Here is a 27,429-nt window from a genome sequence, read left to right as displayed (position 1 = left end):
AAAAAGATGTGAGGATGTGGGAAAGTGTAATATTCCCCTTAAAGTTTTTTTGATTTTTCAATGAGAAATTACAAAGCAAACACCATAACCCATTAAGGTTAGAGAAATAATCCAAACAACTGAAAGGGAACCCTTCCACCTTTTGTTCACTGAGAGCCCAATCTAGGAGGGTGAGAGCATACGGTGTTCCGAGGATCGTTAGCACCATAAACCAATACTGAAATTACAATGCACGGGCGGCAAGCCAACCCCTTCTGCTTATCCAATAGGATAGAAACTAAACTTCTTGGCGGTAAACCAGCCAAGGAAAACAACAAGAAACTTAAACTCAATCACTCTACCGCGTGTTTCAACGGGAGGACATTACATAAAGATATCACTCTACCACATATTTCAGCGGGAGGACAATACATAAAACTTATCATTCGACCACTTATTCAGTGGGAGGACTGAGTTACAAAAACCAGAAAATAGGCGGCAAGCCTGCCTCTTCCACTTGTTCAGCGGGTATGCTCACAGTCCAGAATTGGTTGATAGTACTACTATTCAACCTTACAAAATATAGGAAAGATAGAATAGAAGAAGAATGCTGATCACAGAAGATATTATCACCAAACCAGCTCAACACCAACTTCCTAAAATATGATATAAATAACAAGCAGCTGGAAATGCATAACCAGCAGCACCAAATCACACTAAAATGCTTCCAACTCTCGCCAAACTCGCTCAACACACCCCAAAACTCACCCAATTTGACACTAAGAACCAAGTGACTAAGAACAAACTGAAATAGAGCTTCTAAACATCCTAAAATACCAAGCACACATCCCAATGCACTCCCAAAAACCCACGCCCAAGCTGAAAAGTACGATTCGCAATATAAAAACAAAGACTCCAAATTAAAGGCTGCAAACTTACAAAACACATTGCCTACAACATAGAAGTTGTTCGAGCCAATACCTAGAATGATAGGTCGTACAGGTAGGGAGGTAGGATCGAAACTTCACTTCAGCCACACAGGAACCAGCAACACTGAAAATTACAGCAGCAAACCAACTCTCTCAAACACACACACGCAATCCGCAAGAACACCACGAAATCCACACAAAAGAGCCTTAGCTAGGAGTGATGTCTCATACTTGAAACTACAATTGAAAAGTCTAGGAGGTTTTCACCCTCGAAGAAGTCTGGAATCAATCCGATAGCATAACAATATATTTTCTCTGGATAACTAAATGAGGAGCCAAACACCTGTATATATAGATTTTCAAGTTTGAAATTCAAATTCAACTCCCACCAAATCCACCTCTCCAATTTGCATTTCATTTCCAATGGTGGACCCAAGTATGGCATCCCCCCCTAAGTCAATCCCATGCTTAGCAAAGGAGACCACGATTTTTGGCATAAAATATACTTTGTCACATAAAATAAAGTCTCCTTAATCATTTTGGCGTCCCCCTTCATGGCACAAATAATTCGCCTAGTAGACTTAGGATAACTCATATTATGCACAATTCCCAATATCATTGATCAGTAATAAAATAATTAAATATTAAACCTTAGGAAGGAAATAATATTTAATTGAATAATTTATAACTCCAATACTGATTATCAACAAAATCCAGGATGAAGCTGAGCAATGAAGACCATTGAACTGCGCTGGATCAGGACCATATCCAAGACTGCCAAAAATATAAATGCCCAAACTGCCACTTACTAAAAATAGTAAGTCATGAAATACTGCTCCAAAAATCATGATCTTCGCACCCAGAGAAAGAGCTTGGAAAGCCCAGTAAGACTGCACCATCCAGACAGCCAAACCACTAACTTACTAAAAATAGTAAGTTCACATTTCATCAAAGAGTCAACTACTGGAGTTCATGGAAAACCTAGAAGGAAACCACAAGCAGGATTGAAGAATTCCCTCCTGACTAACACTAACAAGCTTGAGCAGAACTCCACAGTAGATGGAAACCCTAATTCTCCTTTTCACATAGCCTACAAGTCTCTGGAATAGGCCAATGAACCACTGAATGCATCATCACCAAGAAGGGGACATTACAGTCCACCCTTCCCAAAATTGCTTGTCCTCAAGCAGTCACAAGCCAGGATGCTATCAAATCTCCTCACTCTCCCATGTAGCATCCTCCACTGATAAGTCTTTCCACTTAACCAAATACTCTTTGATGGTCCTCATCCTCAACACTCTTTCTCTGACATCAAGGATGGCCTCAAGAACTAGCACCAATTCTCCTTCTTCATCCAAAGGAAGCAAATCAGAAGAGACTATCACATTGTGCCCAAGTGCCCTTTTGAGACGTGACACGTGGAAGACATTATGTACTCGGCTACTCGCTGGTAGCTCCAACTCATAAGCCAAAACTCCCACTCTCCTGATGACCCTGAATGGTCCATAAAAATGTGGTTTGAGTTTTTCTGCTCCACTCTTCTTGAGAGTAGACTGTCTGAAGGGCTGGAGTCTCAAGTAGACCATATCACCAACCTCAAATGAGTGCTCAATACGTTGCTGATCATCATACAACTTCTGCCGATTCTGTGCAATCTGGAGGTTGTCCTTCAATGCCTTCAGAATATCGTGACACTGTTGAACCATATCCCTAGCTTGAGGTGCTCTGCTATCTCCAAACACCAAGTCAGCAAAGCTAGGGTCCTTGTAACCGTAGAGTGCCAAGAAAGGAGACATCTGGATGGACATGTGATAAGTGGAATTATAGCAGTATTCACCAAGGTGTAGCCATCTTACCCACGCCTTCTGCTGTTCTGAAACATTTCTCAAATAACCTTCCAACCACTTATTAACTATCTCCGTTTGTCCATCAATCTGAGGATGGTAACTCGTGCTTGGGGTGAGCACAGTACCACACAATCTGAAAATCTCCTGCCAGAAAGAGCTTAAGAACTTGTTGTCCCTATCAGTCACAATGTTTTTAGGCAGCCCATGTAGCCTAAACACCTCATGGAAGAGCAAATCAGCAACCTGAGCTGCTGTAAATGAGCTGGTGATGGCAAAAAAAAAAGCAAATTTTGTTAATCTATTTACCACCACATAAATACAATCCTTCCCACTAGCTTTCGGCAACCCAGTGATGAAATCCATAGAGATACTTTCCCATTTTTGATTGGAAATTGGCAATGGTTGCAATAAACTTGTGGGTGTTGTGTGCTTGTCCTTGTTCTTCTGACAAGTATGACATTCCCTAATGTACCTCAAGACATCTTTTTTCAACCCTTTCCAAGAGAATCTCTCTCGGATCTGCTTGTAAGTCTTGAAAAACCCTTGGTGACCAGCAAGAGGAATGCCATGAAAAGTCTGTAATACCTTCTCCTTCAGCTTAGATTCAGGTAGAAGAAGGATCCTACCCTTGTACATAATCAATCCATCAATCCATCAACCAATTTGTACTTTTCTTCATGAAAAGTTTCCTCAATAATGCTGGTTGCAAACTAATTTTTGGCATAATCAGCAAGCAACAAGTCCCTCCAATCAGCAGTAAGCTCACTCATAGAGCTCAAATGGAGTCTCCGGGAAAGTGCATTTGCCACTATGTTGTTCTTCCCTTTGACATACTCAATGTCAAAGTCATAAGCCTGAAGCTTACTAACCCACTTCTGCTACCTTTCGTTCAAGTCTTTCTGGTGCATGAAGTGCTTAAGACTGTTATGATCAGTCTTAACAACGAACTTACTCCCCACAATATACTGCCTAAACTTCGCAAGGGCATGCATTATGGCAAGCATCTCCTTGTCATATATTGAATATAGCCTTTCAAGTCCTCTCAACTTCCTACTCTCAAAGACAATTGGGTGCTTGTCTTGCATAAGAACTGCACCAACACCTTCTCCTAATGCATCACACTGCAGTTCAAAAGGCTTGGTGAAATCTGGCAAGGCTAAAACAGGGCATGAGCTCATGATCTCCTTGAACTGATCAAACATTGTCTGTGCATTTTCTGACCACTCAAAGGCTCCTTTCTTAGCGAGATCTGTGAGGGGGGAAGCCAACTGAGAATAACCCTTTACAAACCTACGGTAAAAACCACAAAGACCCAAGAATCCCTTCAAGTGTGTTATGTTCTCAGGAGGAGGCCAATCAATGATAGCTCTAATCTTTTCAGGGTCTACCTTCACACCTCTTGTACTGATAATGTGACCAAGGTAGAGCAATTCTTCCATTCCAAATTCACATTGGGATTCCTTTGCAAACAGGGATTTGGATTCTAGTATGCTCAAAACTTCATCCAAGTGCTGTAAATGCTCATTCCAAGACTTGGTGAATATGAGTATATCATCAAAGAATATGAGCACAAACTTCCTCAACTGTTTTTGGAAGATTTTGTTCATGCATGACTGGAATGTGGCTAGGGCGTTAGTCAAGCCAAAGGGCATGACTAGGAACTCAAAGTGCCCAAAGTGGCATCTGAAAGTAGTCTTCTCCACATCTGGCGCCCTCATCTTGATTTGGTGGTAGTCCGATTTGAGATCTATCTTTGAAAAGAACAAGGCTCCATGTAGCTCATCAATGAGCTCATCAATTCTTGGAATTGGGTACCGATTCTTGATGGTTTTTTGATTCAGAGCTCGGTAATCCACGCACATACGCATGGTCCCATCCTTCTTCACCAAAACCATAGCCGAAGCGAAAGGGTTTTTACTTGGCCGAATATATCCCATGTCATGAAGCTCCTTAATAGCCGTTTCTATTTCATCCTTCTTCTTCTTGGGGTACCGATAGGGAGTCGTCATAACAAGCTTGGCTCCCTCTTCTAGCTCAATGATGTGCTCTGCACCTCTTTCAAGAGGTCTACTAGGAGGTGGATTCTCAAACACCTTACTCCTCTTAGAAATCAAAACCTGAATATCTTCAAGATAGCTTCTCTTTTCTTCAAGTGAGTTAGATGGCATAACCATACACTCAGGAGGTCTTCTTAGTGGCAGATTTCTAAGGACCTTGCTCTTGTTTGTGATTAGAGCTTGAATATCAGTAGTGTAGCTGTCCTTGTCTTCAAATGGATTTGATGGCATTATCACACACTTTGCTGCCCACTCCACTTGGTTATGACGGATCAACCTCTCCATCCTCTTCAAGGATACAATTCGCGGGCCTCCATTAGACATCCCTCGCAAAACCACTTTCTTTCCTTCAAACATGAACTTTAATTCCATGGTTTGCAAGTTAAGAGTGATCTCACCAAGAGATCGCAGCCACTGAATGCCAAGGACTACATCATCAGTCCCTCCAATATTGACAACATAGAAGTCATCCTTGACTTCATAGTTACCAAGCTTCATTGACATGTTTGACACCATCTGTTTACAACCAATGGTTGATCCATCAGCCACCATGACCTTGAAGTCTTCTACATCATCAGTGATAAGGCCCCTCTTGGCGACAATCCTAGCATCAGTGAAGTTGTGAGTTGCTCCGGTATCAATTAGAGAAACAAGTCGATGCTCTCCCAATGCTCCTCGAACTCTGAATGATTCATTTTTTGTGGAAGCTAGAGAGTTGGGCAACTATACCCCTATCTTCTTGATCACTTTCAGGCCCTTCTGGAGCCTCTTCATACTCACTTCCCTCCGAATCAAGCTGTTGTTCTGAATTTTCAGAATCTGATCCATCAACTGAATATGCTTTCATTTGCCGAGCATTACTCTTCCCATGGCATCTATGACCCAAAACCCAAGGTTCTTTGCATGAATAACACAAATTCTTCCTCCGAAGCTCTTGATGGAGCTCATCATCCATCCGGGAAGGAAACTCCTTAGGCTGATTAGAGAATTTCTTCTTGCCTTTACGAAATGAGAAAGGCTTTGACTGGAATCTGGACTTAGGGGCAGCCAACTCCATGCTTCTAGCCTTCTTGATTGCATCAGCCAAGGTGGGTGGGTCAAAGGCTTTTACCCAACTTTTCAATGGTTCTTCAAGTCCCTCAGTAAATAGGACCACTAACCTCTTCTTCGAGATACTACTAACCATAACTGAAAGACTTTGAAACTTAGTTATGAAAGTGTCCAAAGAACCCTGCTATTTGAGTTGTGCAAGCTCTCTAAACTTCACCTCCGGATCCTTGGTATCAAATCTTTCTATCAATTTGTTGGTGAATTCAGCATAGATATGGATCAAGTTATGACCAAGGCTGACCAACCCATGGTACCACCATTCATGAGCAGCTCCATCTAAGTGCAAGGTAGTGAACTTGATGGCCTCTTCTTCGGGCATAGGTCTCAAGGATAAGTAATTGTCCAACTTCTGCACCCTAGCTCTAGCTGTGCTCTTACTGCTTCCATCAAAGTGTGCATCGAAGTGTGCTAGAGTAACCTTCCCAAGAGCTTGATGGTAATCTCTTGGAGTGGAGTACCGATTGTCATTCCTTGTTCCTCTCTTCATTTTCTGATTCATGTATTGATCCAAGGTGAGGATATCTCGGATCTCTGCATGGAGAGAAGCATACTTCATATAGCTGCTCCTTATCTCATCAGCTGTAGGTATCTCAACTTCATTTTGTGGTGCTTCTCTAGGTAGAAAGATGGGTTGTAGAGGTCTTGGAGCTGAACCTCCATTGTTGCTCTCATTGTTACTCCCGTTTCCATTTCCTCCAGGAGTATTAGAAGTACTAGCTTTCAGGCCATTGTTGGGTTGATTAGGGGTCCCAACAACATTCTGGTTAAGTTTGGCCAGCAACTGAGACATCATATCCATCATGGCATTGAAATGTCTCCCAGCCTTTTTGTCAAGTGCCTCATTCTGTTCTGCAGCCTTCTTTGCCATTGAATCTACTGAATCTATAGAATCCACTTCCTTCCCTCTGTTTCTCAATACCTCTGAAAAGGCATCTTCTTCTGGCACTAATGGAACCTGAAACTGTTGTCTTCTCTGTTGTAGTAACAGACGTCTCTGTCACTCATGGAGAACTCTAATCACTTTGAATTTCACAGGTTAGCAGGAAGACCAACTCTGATACCACTGTAATATTCCCCTTAATTTTTTTTTGATTTTTCAATGAGAAATTACAAAGCAAACACCATAACCTGCTAAGGTTAGAGAAATAATCCAAACAACTGAAAGGGAACCCTTCCACCTTTTGTTCACCGAGAGCCCATTCTGGGAGGGTGAGAGCATAGGGTCTTCTAGGGATCGTTAGCACCATAAACCAATACTGAAATTACAATGCACGGGCGACAAGCGAACCCCTTCTGCTTATCCAGTAGGATAGAAACTAAACTTCTTGGCGGTAAACCAACCAAGGAAAACAAGAAGAAACTTAAACTCAATCACTCTACCGCGTGTTTCAGTGGGAGGACATTACATAAATCTATCACTCTACCGCATATTTCAGCCGAAGGACAATACATAAAACTTATCACTCGACCACTTATTCAGTGGGAGGACTGAGTTACAAATACCAGAAAATAGGTGGCAAGCCTGCCTCTCCCACTTGTTCAGCGGGTATGCTCACAGTCCAGAATTGGTTGATAGTACTACTATTCAACCTTACAAAATATAGGAAAGATAGAATAGAAGAAGAATGCTGATCACAAAAGATATTATCACCAAACTAGCTCAACACCAACTTCCTAAAATCTGATATAAATAATAGCAAGCTGGAAATGCATAACCAGCAGCACCAAATCACACTAAAATGCTTCCAACTCTCACCAAACTCACTCAACACACCCCAAAACTCACCCAAACGTACACTAAGAACCAAGCGACTAAGAACAAACTGAAATAGAGCTTCTAAACATCCCAAAATACCAAGCACACATCCCAATGCACTCCCAAAAACTCACGCCCAAGTTGAAAAGTACGATTTGCAATATAAAAACAAAGACTCCAAATTAAAGGCTGCAAACCTACAAAACACATCGCCTACAACATAGAAGTTGTTTGAGCCAAACCCAGAATGATAGGTCGTACAGGCAGGGAGGTAAGATCGAAACTTCGCTTTGGCCACATAGGAACTAACAACACTAAAAATTACAGTAGCAAACCAACTCTCTCAAATCCACACACGCAATCCGCAAGAACACCACAAAATCCACACAAAAGAGCCTTAGCTAGGAGTGATGTCTCATACTCAAAACTGCAATTGAAAAGTCTAGGAGGTTTTCACCCTCAAAGAAGTCTAGAATCAATCCGATAGCATAACATTATATTTTCTTTGGATAACCAAATGAGGAGCCAAACACCTGTATATATAGATTTTCAAGTCTGAAATTCAAATTTAACTCCCACCAAATCCACCTCTCCAATTTGCATTTCATTTCCAATGGTGGACCCAAGTATGGCGTCCCCCCTAAGTCAAACCCACGCCTAGCAAAGGAGACCACGATTTTTGGCATAAAATATACTTTGTCACATAAAATAAAGTCTCCTTAATCATTTTGGCATCCCCCTTCATGGCACAAATAATTCGCCTAGTAGACTTAGGATAACTCATATTATGCACAATTCCCAATATCATTGATCAGTAATAAAATAATTAAATATTAAACCTTAGGAAGGAAATAATATTTAATTGAATAATTTATAACTCCAATACTGATTATCAACAAAATCCAGGATGAAGCTGAGCAATGAAGACCATTGAACTGCGCTGGATCAGGACCATATCCAAGACTGCCAAAAATATAAATGCCCAAACTGCCACTTACTAAAAATAGTAAGTCATGAAATACTGCTCCAAAAATCATGATCTTCGCACCCAGAGAAAGAGCTTGGAAAGCCCAGTAAGACTGCACCATCCAGACAGCCAAACCCTAACTTAATAAAAATAGTAAGTTCACATTTCATCAAAGAGTCAACTGCATGTTATTTCATACTGGAGTTCATGGAAAACCTAGAAGGAAACCACAAGCAGGACTGAAGAATTCCCTCCTGACTAACCCTGACAAGCTCGAGCATAACTCCACAGAAGATGGAAACCCTAATTCTCCTTTCCACATAGCCTACGGGTCTTCGGAATAGGCCAATGGACCATTGAATGCATCATCACTAAGAAGGGGACATTACAGAAAGCAGCATTGTGTGGCAATTGAAGAAGAGTTAGAGTGTGTGTGTGTGTGAGTAATGAGAGAGTGTGTGTGTGTGGTATTTAGTAGAGTATGCTTGTGATGTGTAGCAGAATAAGAAGTGTGCAAACGACAGAGTTAGTATGTGAGTTGTATATGGTATGAGTAGTATATGAGCTAAGGTGTGTGAAGTAGAGTTAGAGTGCAGACAGTGTTGCAGTAATCCTTTATTGGATCCACTACATGTAGTTGGTTTAGCAGGGTGGAGTCACAGTGGTGCAGTGATCCCTTACCGAATTCGCTGCAAGCAATTGTGGACAGTCGTACAGTGATCCCGTATCGGATCTGCTGTGAGTTTTGTGAGTGCTTAATCTGGAATTGACTTCATGCATTTGGAGATACAGTTTTCCTCGGTTCATTTACTTCTATTGTAGTGAGCATTTCGACAATGACCCGCTTTGTAATCCGGCAGTGAGCCACCCTTTTTGTAATCACCATATAACTAGTTATACTATCTTGAGAATTAACCCTCTCCGTGATTTTTCCCATTTGGGTTTTCCACGTATAAAATCTAGTGTTCAATTTGTGGTTGTGTTATTTGTTTATTTTGCATTTGCTATTTCATGTTGATAAGTTTAATTGATGAAATTGATATCAATAAAAGTTTTTAAGAGTGTGGGAATACCGATTCACCCCCGCCTCCCCCTCCTCCACCCACCCCCCCTCTCAGTATTCCGGTCCAGTCAACCAATTCAACCATTCAAACCATTCAAACCCCTATTTTAGTTTATGATCGTGCTTGACATAAGCTAGCTGAGAAGTTCAAGGGGAAGTCACCATGTTCAATGCAATATTTACAATCATGATTGGAATGGAAGACTTACTAGGATTAATGTGTTCATGCTAGGTCACAGGGTCAATTGTTTGTAGAAAATTGCACTTGAGGAGAGATGAAATGAGGAGCTTGTGGAAAGAGATATTTTTTCTCCAGTTGCATCTAGTAGCAACACCTTTTCTTTTAGGGTTCCTTCTAAGAATTCTGAGCTCAAGGCTTGGTTTTCTAGCTCCTAAGGTTTTATTATTTTAATCATCAATGAATTTTTTCTTTGCGAATGCTACTTGGTCTACTTCTTATAAGGAAACTTTCCATTATAAGGCATATAAAGTAGGTCAATCTTTATGTGTCTCTAGGAGAAAAGCAAATCAAGAACCTCCTTTCTTATTCTTTGAGTGAGTAGGCAAATAATAAGTATGTTATCATTTGTGCAATCAGTTATTTCTTTTCGCAGTGCCTTTATGTAAGGACTGATATTGATGGTATAACCTTTTGAATCATAATCTATTTTAATTTGATCAAAAGTTGAACAAATGTCGTATAAGATTAATGTCTTATAAGAATGTCTCATAATCTCAAATGTCATTGAAGTCATTTAATCAAGAGAAGCTTGACTCTTTTCAAAAAGCCAAATATGCCAAACAATTATGCTCCCTAACAAGGTAAATCAAGCAATCCTTCATATTTGATTTATCTTTAATTTTTGTAGTATCAATTGCTTCCATCAATTCGTTCTTCATGTCTTGGTGGAAAACTCCCTTCTTGAGGGGAGTACTTGTAAAAGGAAAAGCTATATTTGTACCATTCGTGCCTACATTCATTCTCCATGTCTTAGTGCAAAACATACTTTTCTTTGAAGTGTAAAAAATGTGAATAGACGTGTTGTTTCAGCAAAAAACTTGAGTTTCCTTGAAGTTATTTGTGCAAAGCCATAGTAGACTTGCCAAATTAATGTTGATGAAGTTATATCTATAACTTGGGGTCAACAGAAATAATGATAGGAATTTTAATCCTTACAATTATGTACAATCTTAGAGATTTTTTGGATGGAAAACCCAATCTTTTATATCTTTCTTTGAGATTTTCTCAATTCAGTTTTGAAGCTTATTTCTTTTCTTCTTCATGAAGCTCATTTTCCTTTTCAATCTAACTAAAATGCTGCTCTAGTTTCTTACTAAGCTAATTTATCTCTTCTATCAAGGCTTCTCCGCCAAAGCTGAAGCCTCATCCATAATGAGTTATCTTAGATGTTTATGTTCATTCTTATCTTTAAATCAACAACCATTTGATAATATCAACATCATTCTTCTCATTTAAAAAACAAGGGTATCTCCATGATTGCACAAATTTCTTGCAAGACAAACCCTTTTTCCCAATGAAAAGCAGTTGTAGACATCTAAAAATGACTATTGCATTTCCATCTTGTCATTTCATTGTTTCCTCATCAATTCTTCTATCTATATTAATTAAATAATTTTTACTTATTTAATTAAGCTAACATTTCCTCATTTCATTTTATCATTTTCTCTTCATTATCAATTAATTAATTTTAATTATTTAATTATATTGGACCATTAGCTAACACCCATCCCACAATTAAATAAATTAGAATAATTTATTTAATTCCTTTGTCCCTCCAAAATAGATAAAATCAATATTTTATTTATCTTTCCAACTGCGCATTTAATTATTTTAACTATTTTACCTCTTGTTTTTTTTAAACTGCAGGAATCGGGTATAGCACCCCTCTATAAACTACAATGCACCGGGTAAACTTTTTAACGTGATTGGTGACACTAGCGCGACACATCCTCCGATACCACATGGGTTGGGGGGAGACAACCTCGTGACCTCATGCTTCACCACTGGAAGCTCTCACCAATCGAGCTAGGCCCCCAGCCCCAACTATTTTACCTCATGATTCCCATCCTATCTTCTCAATTTTTCTCATCGTTTGATTCTTGTAATTTATCTCCACCATTGATCGAATGTCAAGTGAAGCATATAAATAAAATCTTCCACCACCTTATTCTGCAAACACATCTCTAGCTAGCGTATCTCTCTATTATCTTGAGCTATCTACTACACAAGCTATCATCTTATATCTCATATCTTGGAGCACATATCATTTGCAATCTCTTGCTATCATACTATCATTGTGCTCTCATGGTTATCCTATTTTGAAGAGCAACCCACATATCAAGCATTCAAGCAAACATCAAAGAAAAAATTGAGCAAATTGAGGTCTTTGCAATGGTATAATTGTTTCATTATTTGACTTTATGCATAGATCTTAGGCTTTATTGAGTGAGTGTGGATGTGAATTTGGTTCTTGCATTGCATTATTTCTATTTTACATGATTCACATTTTCATGCTTCACAGTAGTAGTTTTGAATTTTTGAATGGTCAACTTTCAGAGATCATATCTTCTTCAATACCTTGCAAAATCTCTATTACAGCTACTTTTTGACAAGTCTTGAAATTCTCCCACGTTTCTCTGAATATCCAGTACAAGACACATGTTTCTAGTATGGTAAAACAATTCTGAATTTTAAGGATATCAAGATAAATTATACATTTTAAAGCTTTTCATTTTCATGATCAAACATAATTGTTTAAGCATTCCAATAAGTTGTGCATTGCAAATAAAATATAAATAAAAAACTTCCATTCATACATGACATCGAACGATAAAATTGAAAATTGAGTTAAAAAAATATAAATACAGAATATCAAGTTGTTATATTATTACAAAAATAACAGTGACAAAAGTGTAAGTCCCACAGGAAGAAATAAAGATCTGAAAAATTTAAGTGTCATAAATGAGCCATGATAAAATGTTAAGCTGCAAGAATGGAAAAGCAAGTTCAACATCAAAGTTGACATCACACATTTGCCAAGAGCTCCAGTAACTCCTTATTACTGTTCTCCAACTTTGAAGCATTTGACTCCAAAAGCAGGACTCCAACCACTTCTGACTTTGATCCTCATCTATGTACCTTGGTTCCTTAGGCTCTTCATCCCATAATGTTGTTGGATTCTCCCTGTAATTGGTCATTTACGATCCTAGAGGTGCAAGGCAAGGTGTATCATAACTAACTTCTCCAATCTCCTAATGATGAGTTTGTTCAACTTGGTAGAGTGGATAAACTACAAGTGGAAAAATTCCTTCAGAAACATAGGAACCGGCAACCTATTAAAAGAGGCAATTAGAAATTATATACATAGCATCTGACCTCCATGTAGTTGTTGACATCATGTAGAGTCCTCATGTGCTAGAGATATCTCTTTTAATCCAGTTGTGCACTTGTAGACTATGGATGGCAGTAGCTTTGTAGCCTCTTTTCAAGAATGCACTTTCTTAAGGGTCTTCATGAAGGCCTTTTTTGCCTCCTCATCGACAATGGAAGTTATTCTCTTAGGCCTCTTCACTACCATTTAGGATTAACTAGATATGCTACCATTTGAACTAGAAATTCAACTTATGTCTATTCTGCTGAATAATTGATTGAATTCGTCCATCAAACAATGCTATAGTGTAGTCTTTCACTAATTATAGCCTTCATGTGACCAAGCAATATAATTATTAGTCTCATAGATGTCTTTAAGTTTAGGCGAGTTAGAGTTGCCATAATGAATGATGGTAAAAAGGTTCTACAAAGGTCAAACTATAACTCACGTCTGCCAAAAATCATCTTTAACCACCACATCTTCCACTCTTTGCCTATGCTACCTTATACTCCACCCATCTTGATCACCCTTAAGTCACAACTATAATCTCCAAGGGATGTTAAAACTTACGCATCCTTTCCAACAATATGAAATTATAGACAAACTTTGGCCCTATGGGTGTGAGGAACAGCTTCCTCAAAAAGACCCAGACAATGCCATTGAGCTTATGATAGTTGTGTAGAAACTTTTGCACCTTGTAGCAATTGCCACCACTTTCCCCTTTTAATTTTACTGTTTCATGAATAGGAGTACTTTGCTTGTGCCTATAAGAAGCATCATTTAACTTTCCCACTTTCCTACTTTCCAGCACATATAAGCCGTATCAACTAGTGCACAAACTTGGTGGGGCCAACCTCCCATATACCATCCTTCACTATCTCAAAATGACAAGTGATGTCTTTGCACTTTTCAAAACAATCAATAGCTGTAAGGAAGGATCTGTATCACATTTGACAATGATATTGATGAGTGGATGATGCCAAATGTCTACACACTCATCCATGATAGTAGAATGATCCGTCTTCACCCATGTCTTTTTCATCTTCTACATCAAAAAAAATAACTTTCCATAGTTCACTGCCATTTGCTTGCAGGGGTGCACCCTCTTGACTAACGAGCCATCATGTTTATTGGGGACTTGGTAGGTCTTGGGCAAAGTTTATGTTGCCTTTAACATGGTGTGGGATAAGCTTGGACCAGATTTGTAAACATGGGTTGCATGTGAATGTACCCTATAAACATCTCATCACAACCTCTGCATTTGTCTACTAGAGTTATGGGTTGCCTTATTGGATTAAAACCTAGTTAATGATCTTGCAATATCTTCTATTATGATTACATCACAATGCTTGGACAAGTCAACATGTTTTTCAAATGGAAAAAGACATGTTGAATGTATAAATATATTGCAAGGTGAAGATGAAGAGTGTGAACTATTAAAGGGAAGCTGTAAATCAAGTTCAATTGAAATACCTTATCATACAGCTATGTCACCTTAGCAGCAGTATATCAAGTAAGTTTGTATTAGCATCTTCAAAGAAGTTGTTAAATGTTTATAATCTACTTTGTAATCATTTGCTTGTTAGTAATTCTGGAATGGTTTTAATTTGTAAAATAACCGTTTACGTTAAAAGTATTCACAGTAAATTATACAAAGTAAAGGCAGTGACTTTAAATCTTATTGACAGCCGTTTTTTTAATAAAATTACACTAACTAATAAATATTGTGTTTTTTAGTTTGTAGAGAACATATTGGCAGGCAAATTTGTAAAATTTAAGTTTTTGATATTTTGTTTGGATGAGATGTAAAACAATATTTTTCTTACATTGTGCAGCAATTGACACCTGTCACTTACCATCCTACTCACAATAGAACAACACCTCCACCGCACCAAGGTGAGAATTTCATAGTTTACATAGTTCATGTATAAATTGTGCATGAAGGAGCTTTTTGTTCTCTAATACATCTCTAAGGTAGACTTACAATATCCATATTATTAGTTTGACATTAATTTTTTCCATTCTGTATCATAACTATATACGTTAATGGTTTGAACTTATATTTCTGTTTGTCATTTTCAATTGTGTATACTTCGCTTCGATTTTCTTTGATATACTGCTTTATTTAAGGTTTATGTGGTGAAGTGGCTCACAAAGAAAATTATTCGAAGATATATCCAAGTATACAATGTCATCTGCCATACATTTAGAAGAGCCCATACATTTAGACATTGACAAGATTTGTTACTAATCATGAGAAAATAGTTAACTACTGTCACAAAAAGGGGCTCCTGATTTTTTGGGAAGAACTATATTTAAAGTTTAAACATTAAGTTAGTTATAAATATCACTTTAACTCACCAGAGGTTCTGTAGGATTATAGAAACAGAACTGGAACTACAGCATTTTAATAGACCTCTACACTTTGTTCATCCATGGGTTATAGTATAAAAGCTAAAAGCCAAGTTTATAATTTTGGAAGCTACAGAATATGCATATTTTCCCCTAATAACTATAGGGCTAACAAATGCTGTCTAATAATTGCTTCTATGGAAGCGAATAAGTATACAGTACTATTACTTTTAACATTTTACACATTTTCCTGTTACAGTAATTTCAACGGAGACCACAAATATCCTTTTAAGGCAGTTCTATCAGCAAGCAGAAGAGAAGGTTTTCATTTCATGTTCATCTTGTTAATAACTTTACTATTTCCTTCATGTTGAATGAGAAAATTGTGCAGAAGAATTTGTTGTTTGCATCAAACTATTGACTTCCATATGGTCTGAATTATTTTAATGCTCTCTAAATGAAATTTTGCAGCTCATGTTTTTAAGCTTATGCGTTTCTGATTTATGTAGAATACATTCTTTATGATAGTTGTGTTATATTTATAGATTTACATGTTGGCATATAATGGAAGTGGGCGTCAAAAAGTTTGAAGAAGTTATGAAAACTTAGGAAGAATTTAGAACTATGAAAAGAGGTCATGCACATTTACAAACATGCTTTGAGAAAAAATATTGCATGAATCAACTAATTGATTTTCAGTGCCTTCAGTTCTACTTTTTTTTTTTTTGCTTTAGTGAATATCAAAAGCATCCTCTAACTCCTTATCTATATACACAAAACAACTGCCTTAGCCAGAAAGAAACATAAGCTGAGAAGTTTTATCATCGTAATAGCATAAATGAATTCACAGCCAGTCAAGCCAGTTACGTATGTCTAACTATGAGGCTAGGGAAGGGGTAAAATGTTGCTGCTAACCTGCCATCCCTTTTCATGCTTTAAACAGAAACAAAGACGTGCATAATTTGAAACTTAACAAAACATAGGGTGAACCGCCCGCTGCATAATCTGCACTTCTGTCTCCTTCCTTTTCCAGTAGACCTCCATCAGGGGATATTGTTCATCCAAAGGTACTTATGCCATCACTGCTTCCTGGTTTCTGACATCATTTGCTGACACCTCAAAAGCTTTTGGTCAATACTGGGCATCTTACAAACTTCAGTCAGCATCTTATTCCCAGCCATGGTCTCATAGCAACTGCTTTTGGACTTTTCACATGTTACCCAGTTGCAGCATTATCAGTCAGAACCAGGTTGTTGCTAGCATTTATAAACACAATTTGAATGACAATTGTGTGAGCCATCTCGAGTGTGTTCTACCTTGCTGTTGATTGACCAGGGTCTCTCATGGCCTAAAATACCATGTCCATTATGCAATTTTCTCTCCAACAAATTAACAGGCTTGCTCTATATGGGTTCATAATTGCCCATTTGAGCACCTTTTCATCTGTTATTCCTTCAAGGAGAACAGAGTTCCATATTACAAAGCTTCTTCTTTAGCGGCATTGGTGAACTCATCCATCATGATGCCGCTTTCTAGGAGCTGCCTTAACTTGAAGTTCTCAACCAAACCAACATATGATCTGTAAATATCCTTCAAATAATAAAAGATATAATTTTTTTCCATGTCTTATCAAAATATTTTCGGAGGACCCCCTATCTTTTGCCTGTTTGGAAGATCCTTTTGAAGGAAATTGTTGATGTGTTTTTTATGCACTTCAAACACAGAATAAAATACCAAAGGTATTCTATCCTTTCTTGAACAAAATCTTCTTGGATGCTAAATGATGTGATCAACCAAGACGACTCCAAGGTTTCTATAGTCAAGTTATGACATGTGGATAGCTCAATTGGTTGATGTGATTGCTGGTAATCCAAGGGGACTTACGTTGAATACTTGAATGCTTCAATGTTTTCGATGTAGCTGGAACTTAGATTCTAACTACTTGCTTGGAAAATAAAAAAGCAAAAGAGATGGTTTAGGGAGTCTAATCTAGTCCTAAGAATGCAAGAGACAATGAACGATTAGGTGAAATTCAACCAAGCTCTACTTTGCCATCAACGAACAACTCCACAAAGCTAGTGCGATCTCCTAAGGTAATCACGTGATGTTCAAATCACTATCAACAACAAAGATACCATCAAGGCAATGCATATCAAAGTGTGAATAGCAATTGAAGTTGAGCTCATTTAAGAATTCGAGTTGACCACACAAGGCAAACTTACAATCAGCAAATTGCTAGTGGTATGGATAAATGAATTTCACTATCTATCATTCAGAAAGTTCTTTCATTCATCTAATTATCATTACCTAACATAGAGATCCAACAAGAAACCATGCTATTGTATAAGAAACAACACATTCCACCATAACTTCAATGAAAGGAAGTTAATTTACAACTTTGGCAACAATTCTGCCTTCTCTTCCTATTCTACTCTGCTATCTGCTATCTGCTACTAAATTATTCTTGAACTACTAACTCTTTCTAAACTATTAACCCTTTCAAATGAGAGAGAGAAGCCTTTTATGGTGCTCCCTTTACAAATGAATGGCTTGGATTGATTTCATATCAATGACCAAGATTACAAGATGAAACCCTAATTAAAGTTTGTTAAAACAACTCCCTCTAGCCAATGGAAAATTTACATTTAGGTTCAATATTGAACGTGAACCAATAGAAAATGGGGGTAGGTAGCTCAAAGTTTGTGCCTCCATATGACGAGTCAGGTGCATTGCATTTGGACATGCTGATGTGGGACTTCTTGATTGGTGGAGTGGCGACTAGGATGCCATATTAGCTACATCATCACAAAGTGTTTGAGATTGAGCAATATCTCTTGATACTCAACATTTCCGATTGCTTGATGATGGTGATAGATCATATTATTATATCATGTTGTTCAAACAGATCTTCTGACTTTGATTAACTCTTCTGGAACAATCACCTGATGTACTGGCAATGATTCTTGGATTTCCGGAGGAATTTCAAGATATTTGTAAAATTCCTTCCTTATGATGAGTACTTGATGAATATTGGAGTGTTCATTGTGTGGAGCAATCTGCTTCCTTGCCTTGTATAATATTGTGAGATCTTCCCTTTTGAGCAGCTTCCTTGTCTAATTGTAGTTGTGGAATATCCTTCCCTATCACATCAAACCTGAAAAACGAAATACATTTTAAATCAAAAGATGACCGTAATATTTAACACTTCGTAATTCTCAAATATGAAAATAAGATTTTAGGTCTGATTTGTGAATTAAGTCTGCATCTCTAATTTCCAAGTTATTTTCAAGTCTGATGATGTGTGAATTTGTATAGAATGATGCCCCTTATCCGCCTTCAAATGGATAAAAGAATGTCTTCAACTTGATATTAAGCTACCCAATTCCAGAATTGCCTTCTCTAAGTATATTATGATCAAATGCAATGATCAAGATAATTGTCCAAAAATTGCTGTCTCCAAATGAAATTTGCTGTGTCTCAGATCAGAGCTGGAAATTGTTTTGAATGATGACTAAATGAAATTGAAATCCCTCCTTATATATGTGTTTTAGTGCTAAAGGTCTTTATCTTTCACTACAACCTCACTAGGCCGACTTATATTTCTTAGAAATAAAATATTTTATTGTTTCTATTCTGCTGAGCGCTTTTCCTTATGACCAGCCGACCTATTGATAATTTATTTTATTTTATTATATTACCTTTTGATCACTGGTTATGCGTTGAATGGAATGCCTCTTTTAAGAATCGACCATCTTCTACCTCTAGTTGGTGTGAAATGTGATTAATCTTATTTTTAAATGAAACATTTCCGTTTGGTGTGTGGGCCCTCCTTGACATCCTGGCTGGCATTAGACCTTTTCAAATGTTGGATCTCTCTTTTATCTTGCTGGCGCCACATACTTGTGTCTTCCTTCTTTTATGTGTGGGATATTCCTTTTATAAGTGGGCCCCATTTCTTCTTTACTGGCCCCACATATTCTTTCCTTGCTTGCTGGGGTATTTTGGGCTTAGACAAAGCACATGCCATGATGGAGGGGTATTGTTGAAGGTCGGTGTTTAAGACATCCCGTGGTAGGAGAGGGATGGAGAATGTGGGGAGTAGACATGCCGCGTGGAGAAGGAAGTGAACGATGTTGGTGGAGAGAATATGCCGTGGGGAAGAAGAAGTGGAGGATGTGGGGTTTGGAGATGCCGCGGTGGAGAGGAAGGGAATGATGTGAAATTTAAGAACATGCCGTGGTAGAGGGCAAGGGAGGCATGTTGGTGAAGGAAGGTGGTGGGGTAAGAAGTGAGGAAGGAAGGAAGGTGCCCGGGGGTAGAGGGTGGTAAGGGATGGGGTATAGGTAAGTGAAGGGAGGTAAGGAGTTGGCGGTGGGTAAAAGGAGTTAGGGAATGAAGGAAGTTCAGAAATGTGGATAGGTGGAGGGTAGGGAAGTAGTGGTAGGGGCAGTAAATTAAATTTAGGATATGTTGGGTGGCGGTGGGGGCAGGGGTGATAGAAGGATAGGAAGGTAGGGGAGTGAAGAAGGTCAAGTAGTGATAAAGGAAGAAGGATGGAGGAGGATGGAGGGATAAGGGGGTGGGCTGGGGGAGATAGAAGGATAGGAAGGTAGGGGAGTGAAGATATGTTGGGTGGGGGTGGGGGTGATAGAAGGATAGGAAGGTAGGGGAGTGAAGAAGGTCAAGTAGTGATAAAGGAAGAAGGATGGAGGGATAAGGGGGTGGGGTGGGGGAGATAGGAAGGTAGGGGAGTGAAGAAGGTCAAGTAGTGATAAAGAAAGAAGGATGGAGGAGGGGGTGGGGGAGATAGAAGGATAGGAAGGTAGGGGAGTGAAGAAGGTCAAGTAGTGATAAAGAAAGAAGGATGGAGGAGGATGGAGGGATAAGGTATGGAAGTTGGAGGATGAAAGGAGGATGAGTGGGAGGTAAAGGATATGTGGTAGAATGGAAGGAAGGCGAAGTGGAAGGGAGGCATAAGGGATATGAAGGATGGAAGTGAAGGATGGAAGGATAGGAATGGAGTGGAAAATGAAGGATGGAGAAAGATGTGGGGTGGGAGATAGAAGGATAGGAAGGTAGGGGAGTGAAGAAGGTCAAGTAGTGATAAAGGAAGAAGGATGGAGGAGGATGGAGGGATAAGGTATGGAATTTGGAGGATGAAAGGAGGATGAGTGGGAGGTAAAGGATGTGGTAGAATGGAAGGAAGACGAAGTGGAAGGGAGGCATAAGAGATATGAAGGATGGAAGTGAAGGATGGAAGGATAGGAATTGAGTAGAAAATGAAGGATGGAGAAAGATGGAAGGAAGGATGGGAGATGAGGAGGAAGGATGAAAGATGGAAGGGTAGGATGTCGTGGCTAGGGAGGGATGGATAGAAGGAGGATATGGGATGGAGGGAAGGATGGAGAGGCGGACTCCCTCGTAATTTTATCCTTGAATTTCCTCTCGGAAATCCAAGGAAAGCCATTAATATACCAAGTTTCACTCATTCATACATCCCTTACCTATCGTTTATCATTATTCACTTGAAATGCAGATTTGCTTGAGGATTATTCAATCACCCCGAACCTTCATCATGGAATTCATGCTTTGACACACAACCTGGAAACTGCATTGCATCCTCTCTCAAGTAAGAGGTTTAAAATCTCCAAAATTACTACTAATCTAGGTGACTGAACTAAGACAACTACTCTAGAAAGAAAAAAGTAGGGGTACCCATTTGCAATGGGACGATTGTGAAAACGTCACAACATCTAGCGCCACCTTGAACAAATGTTACTGAATATTTTAAAGATAAAGACTCAATCCATACTTAGAACCTTCGGAAAATTCAACTCAACTTCTCAAGGGACTAGAAAGTATAGTCAAAAAGGAAGAAGAATCCCAAAATGAATCAAGGCACTTAGTCTTTGATTACCCATGTGTGCAATTTCGTTCATTTTTTCTCAACAGGATGATCATAACTTCCAAGTTCCATCATGATTAGCTACATAGTTTGTCTAAACTCCATAAGCATCGATAGAGCCTCGTTGCCAGTCAGACATCTATAGCCCCGACGAGGTTATTGCTGTAATCTCACGAATATTGCTCCATTTCCAGCCGGGCATCCATAGCCCCGATGGAGTTACTCGTATGTTCCCATAGCCAATTTTGATATTTCATTTTCTTTCACCTTTTTCTTTTCTTGATTTTTTCTTTTTTCTTCTCATCTTATCTCTTTCTTTGATATTGCTTTCTTTTCTCATATTCCGTCAATTCCTTTGGCTTGTAAGCAATGAAGCTCATTTGGGTTTGACGATTATAGTGGTGCTGAAGCAGGACTTTGGATTTTTCACTAATCATGGCTTCTCTTCGAAAGCCATAACGACTTGGAGTTTATTAGTGTGTAAAATATAGTAATTGAAAGATGTCGGTATCAAGACATAGAAAGTGATTCCCTTCCGAGTCAAGTACAAGTCCTAACCAAATGATAAAGCTGGAGAGGAACAACCTCGGATTCAAAAGCACTTCATAAGTAGATATCTAAGAAATAGACCGAACATAAGATCCAAAATGTGCCAACATGTGAGCAAACAACACAATCCCCTTTCTTACAAGTGATAGATCCCACTTAGGACACCTAAACCAAGCAAACCGACTGACTCAAGCAAACTAAAACTTAAAGCAAACTAAGCTAAAGCAAGCATGAAACTAAATTACCTGAGCCACTCAAAATCATGAGTCAAATGACTCAAGGCAAACCAATTAGTAGGCTCAACAAAACATCTAAGCTTACACTAAAGCACACGAAAGGAAGCCTACTCTAAAGCTATATACAAGACCTCTAAGACAAACACGACTCAAAGAAGCGACATATGCAAATGGCTTTAAAAAAATTTCTCAGGATATGTAGTACAAGTATGGCAAAAGTGATGGTGCGAAGCTGGGCAAACTCATCCTTAAACATAGAGAAGATAGCTCTCACAAGGCAACTCTCATATTCAATCAACCCCTCACACAAAATAAGCAATTGAGGCAACTCATTAGGTCCATGATCAATCCAAATGCAAGTTTTTTTCCCATAATCCCCATAATCAAATTCATAGCATTCAAAATTAAGAGCAAGGAAAGAGACAACCTGGCATGTTTTAGGCTCCAATAAAAATTCTTGCGTGCTCTCCACACCTTCGCATCATAAGAAGAGAGATCATCAGCGGCTTCAGGAGGTCGCCATTGATGATGTACTATTCCACGGGCATCCACAACATATTGATTTTCATTTGTATGTTCTTCTTGAATCCTTTGGACTGGAGCTAGCGCAACCTCGAATTGCTTGTCACTCTTCACGAGAGGTTCAATATCTTGCATAAACCATGCATCCTTATGAAATTCCATGAGCATATCTTCAAAAATGAGAGTCTCCTTAAATGATTAATCCTCAAAAATTTCCTCAAATGGTTTCTCAAATGTTGGCATTGATGGTAGCACCACTTCAAAGTGATCTTGGTTCTCTGGTTCTGATTGTTCATCTTCAACGGAGCTTGAAAGTTCTTTCTTTAGGATGACTTGAAATTCTTCTTCTTCTAGCAAGGATGAGTGTCCATTAAGGATGTCCTCCTCTTGAATAGGTGGCAACTATTCACTTCCTTCTTCTTGGAATGGTGAAGCATCAGGCGTGTGATAATCTTGCAAGGCAACTAGGCCTTCTACTATGTTCTCTTTCTTAATCTCTTGACGGTCCTCACTTGCCACCATCTTGCTGACTTGAATGTCTTCAGCCATTTCTTCAATTTCCTTGGATACGAGGTTACCTTCGACTGTGACTTCTTGATCACTTATCTCATTCACACTATCTCCTTGCAAATCATCCAATAATGCTTCGAGAGGTCAAAGTTGATGATGAATCATGCCTCTTGCAGCAACTCGCTTGTCCTGGAACAATGTCGACAATAACTCGTCTTGTACTTCCTCCATGAGATCTTTCAGCGCCCCCTCAAATAGCATGATGGTAATGATGTCTTTGTGCACCCCCTCGAATTGTTCTTCGTACTTAGGCTCACTCGTGATAACTTGCAACTCTTTGTTCAACATCTCAATATGATTGTCCTTTTCTCCAAGAACACTTGAAATCTCTTGCACTTCATTCTCAAGGATCTCCTTTTAAACTCTCCAAGGAATTCCTCATCTTGAAAGAGGTGTGAATCATTGTCCTCCTTAACTTGTATTCCGACATATTCCTGTTTTGGTGCAAGGTGTGGAAAGTTATCTATTGTAATATATTGACTATCAAGTTGATTTGTGTCCTTGACTTGCAATTGGCTCTCTTCACTGTCGGGTGATGTAGCAATGCCTTTTTCATATGTTCTTCTAAATTCGGCTGCAAGGTGTGCACTCCAAGATCTATTCTTGATACAGTCTTCCTTGGATAGGATTGTCAATCCAAACTGGTATTTGACTTGGTTGATAGCCATTTCGCACAATGAGCAAGTAAATTCAGAGTGGGGTGCATTATGAATCTTGCACCACAATGGTAGCAATATTTTTTCTAAGGACAGTTCACCTTTCAAAACAAGTTGACTTTCAAGCATCCCTAAAAATCTTAAAAATGGATCATTGCTCTTTGGGACATTGAAATTGCCGCCTTCTGCTTCTAGCTTGGGAACATCCCAAAAGATCTTTCCTTGAACTGCCGATTCCATCCTTGACAAGAACGTCAAGCAATGCATCTCATCATGATTATTTGTCTCATGAATTCTACACTGTCCTAGCGCTACAAATTCTGACAATCTTTGTGGGTAAAATTGTGCATTTAGTCTCCACAAAAGTTGAAGGATATCAACTTGTTGCTCATCTTGGTGATGTTGTTGCTCCATTGAGAAACCTTTCTTTTTTTAATTTTTTAATTTTTGTATTTATTTTTTTGGATTTTTCAAGTTTTTCACTTTTTTGGATTTTTTGGAATAAGAGAGATCTAACAAATCTCAAATTTAGCTTGAAGGTTCAACCGGTTCCAACTGCATGAACTGCTTCCTTTGTTTGCAAGTCTGGTTGATAGTCCAACGTTCTTTCTTTCCACTGAATTCACCTATTCAAGAGTTTGCATTCATGCATTTGCTATCATGCCCTCTTTCTGGCACCAATTCTATTCATGTGTTTTTTATGCACTTCAAACACAGAATAAAATACCAAAGGTGTTCTATCCTATCTTGAACAAAATCTTCTTGGATGCTAAATGATGTGATCAACCAAGACGACTCCAAGGTTTCTATAGTTAGGTCATGACATGTGGATAGCTCAATTGGTTGATGTGATTGCTGGTAATCCAAGGGGACTTGCGTTGAATACTTGAATGCTTGAATGTTTTGGATGTAGCTGGAACTTAGATTCTAACTACTTGCTTGTAAAATAAAAGAGCAAAAGAAATGGTTTAGGGAGTCTAATCTAGTCCTAAGAATGCAAGAGACAATGAACAATTAGGTGAAATTCAATCAAGCTCTGCTTCACCATCAATGAACAACTCCACAAAGCTAGTGCAATCTCCTAAGGTAATCACGTGATATTCAAATCACTATCAATTCAAAGATACCATCAAGGCAATGCATATCAAAGTGTGAATAGCAATTGAAAGTAAGCTCATTTAAGAATTCCAGTTGACCACACAAGGCAAACTTACAATCAACAAATTGCTAGTGTTATGGATAAATGAATTTCACTATCTATCATTCACAAAGTTCTTTCATTCATCTAATTATCATTATCTAACATGAAGATCCAACAAGAAACCATGCTATTGTATAAGAAACAACACATTCCACCATAACCTCAATGAAAAAGAAGTTTATTTACAACTTTGGCAACAATTTCTGCCTTCTCTTCCTATTCTACTCTAGCTGCTATTTGCTACTAAATTATTCTTGAACTACTAACTCTTTCTAAACTATTAACCCCTACAAATGAGAGAGAGAAGCCTTTTAGAGTGCTCCCTTTACAAATGAATGGCCTGGATTGATTTCATATCAATGGCCAAGATTACAAGATGAAACCCTAATTAGGGTTTGTTAAAACAACTCCCTCTGGCCAATGAGAAATTTACATTTAGGTTCAATATTGAATGTGAATCAATAGAAAATGGGAGTAGGTAGCTCAAAGTTTGTGCCTCCATATGATGAGTCAGGTGCATTGCATCTGGACATGCTGATGTGGGACTTCTTGATTGGTGGAGTGGTGACTAGGATGCCATATCAGCTACATCATCACAAAGTGTTTGAGATTGAGCAATATCTCTTGATTCTCAACATTTCCGATTGATGATGGTGATAGATCATATTCGCAAATTATATCAGGTGGTTCAAACAGATCTTCTGACTTTGATTAACTCTTTTGGAACAATCACCTGATGTATTGGCAATGATTCTTGGATTTCCGGAGGAAATTCAAGATATTTGTAAAATTCCTTCCTTATCATGAGTACTTGGTGAATATTGGAGTGTTCGTTGTGTGGAGCAATCTGCTTCCTTGCCTTGTATAATATCGTGAGATCTTCCCTTTTGAGCAGCTTCCTTGTATATCTGTAGTTGTGGGATATCCTTCCCTATCACATCAAATCTGAAAAACGAAATACATTTCAAATCAATAATATTTAACACTTCGTAATTCTCAAATATGAAAATAAGATTTTAGGTCTGATTTTTGAATTAAGTCTGCATCTCTGATTTCCAAGTTATTTTCAAGTCTGATGCTATGTGAATTTTTATAGAATGATGCCCATTATCCGCCTTCAAATGGGTAAAGAATGTCTTCAACTTGATATTAAGCTACCCAATTCCAAAATTGTCTTCTCTAAGTATATTTCGATCAAATGCAATGATCAAGATAATTGTCCAAAAATTGCTGTCTCCAAATGAAATATGCTGTGTCTCAGATCAGAGCTGGAAATTGTTTTGAATGATGACTAAATGAAATTGAAATCTCTCCTTATATATGTGTTTTAGTGCTAAGGCTCTTCATCTTTCACTATAACCTCACTAGTGTGACTTATATTTCTTAGAAATAAAATATTTTATTGTTTCTATTCTGCTGAGTGCTTTTCCTTATGACAGCTGACCTACTTGGTAATGTTTTTTATTTTATTATTTTACCTTTTGACCACCGGTTATGCTTTGAATGGAGTGCCTCCTTTAAGAGTCGGCTATCTTCTACCTCTAGTTGGTGTTAAATGTGATTAATCTTATTTTCAAATGAAACCTTTTGACAACTACTCTAGAAAACAAAAAGTAGGGATACCCATTTGCAATGGGGCGATGTGTGAAAAGGTTACAACAATAACCCTTTGCTTTCTTTTGCTTTGCCTCTCTGTGGGTTGACCATTGCTAGAGCAGGCTGCAAGAGAATAAGCAAAGCATTGTAGATAGCAAGCACGATGGAGGAGCAGAGGTAGAATCCATACCTTGAAAGAATTTGCTACCCAACCATAGGAGCTCCAAAAACTGCCATCATTCAAATGAGGACTCAACAAGGAAAGGAGCCATAAAAAACTTACCCTTTGGGAATGCCAACTTGCATTGCCTAGGTCATTTAATAGAATTAATGCCTTATTCATTCGCAATATATGCTCCTCGTTGATTGTTAATATGGAGAATTGAAAAGGGCTCCAAACATTTGCTTAGCAATTTTATAACGACTGGGTCCCCCCAAAAGGGATGTGTTTATAGTGAAGCTGCTTCCTAGTGAGTCTAACTCTACCCCAAGGTTTATGATATAACTGGCCACCTCACTCCCAACCCTTTTTGTATGGCTAATAGGTTTTCCTTCTAATTCTGCAAACAAACTTTTACAATTGACTATAATCTTCTTTACTGGCCAAGTCAGGTCTACAAGGGATGAATTCTAAAACAGGCAAAAACATGGAGGAAAAGTGTGAAGTATGCACTATTCGACTCTACAAATTGAGATGAGTACTGATGGCATGAAATAAAGATGCTAAATGAGGGCAGAATGA

General features: G+C 38.4%; 1 protein-coding gene across 3 annotated transcripts in view; it reads left to right on the top strand.

Annotated features, from left to right (window-relative positions):
- LOC131060576 (DET1- and DDB1-associated protein 1) overlaps window positions 1-27,429 on the top strand; it is an 81,922-nt gene that overhangs the window by 18,089 nt on the left and 36,404 nt on the right. For all 3 annotated transcript variants that reach the window (XM_057993864.2, XM_057993862.2, XM_057993863.1), the window contains 2 exons: window positions 14,936-14,996; window positions 15,712-15,773. In XM_057993864.2, coding sequence (XP_057849847.1) covers window positions 14,936-14,996; window positions 15,712-15,773 — 123 coding nt within the window. The remainder of the gene's footprint in view (window positions 1-14,935; window positions 14,997-15,711; window positions 15,774-27,429) is intronic.

This window comes from Cryptomeria japonica, chromosome 8, assembly GCF_030272615.1.
Source record: "Cryptomeria japonica chromosome 8, Sugi_1.0, whole genome shotgun sequence".
NCBI lineage: Eukaryota > Viridiplantae > Streptophyta > Pinopsida > Cupressales > Cupressaceae > Cryptomeria > Cryptomeria japonica.
Note: the sequence above shows the minus strand (reverse complement) of the source record. Positions and strands in the feature narration are given on the sequence as shown.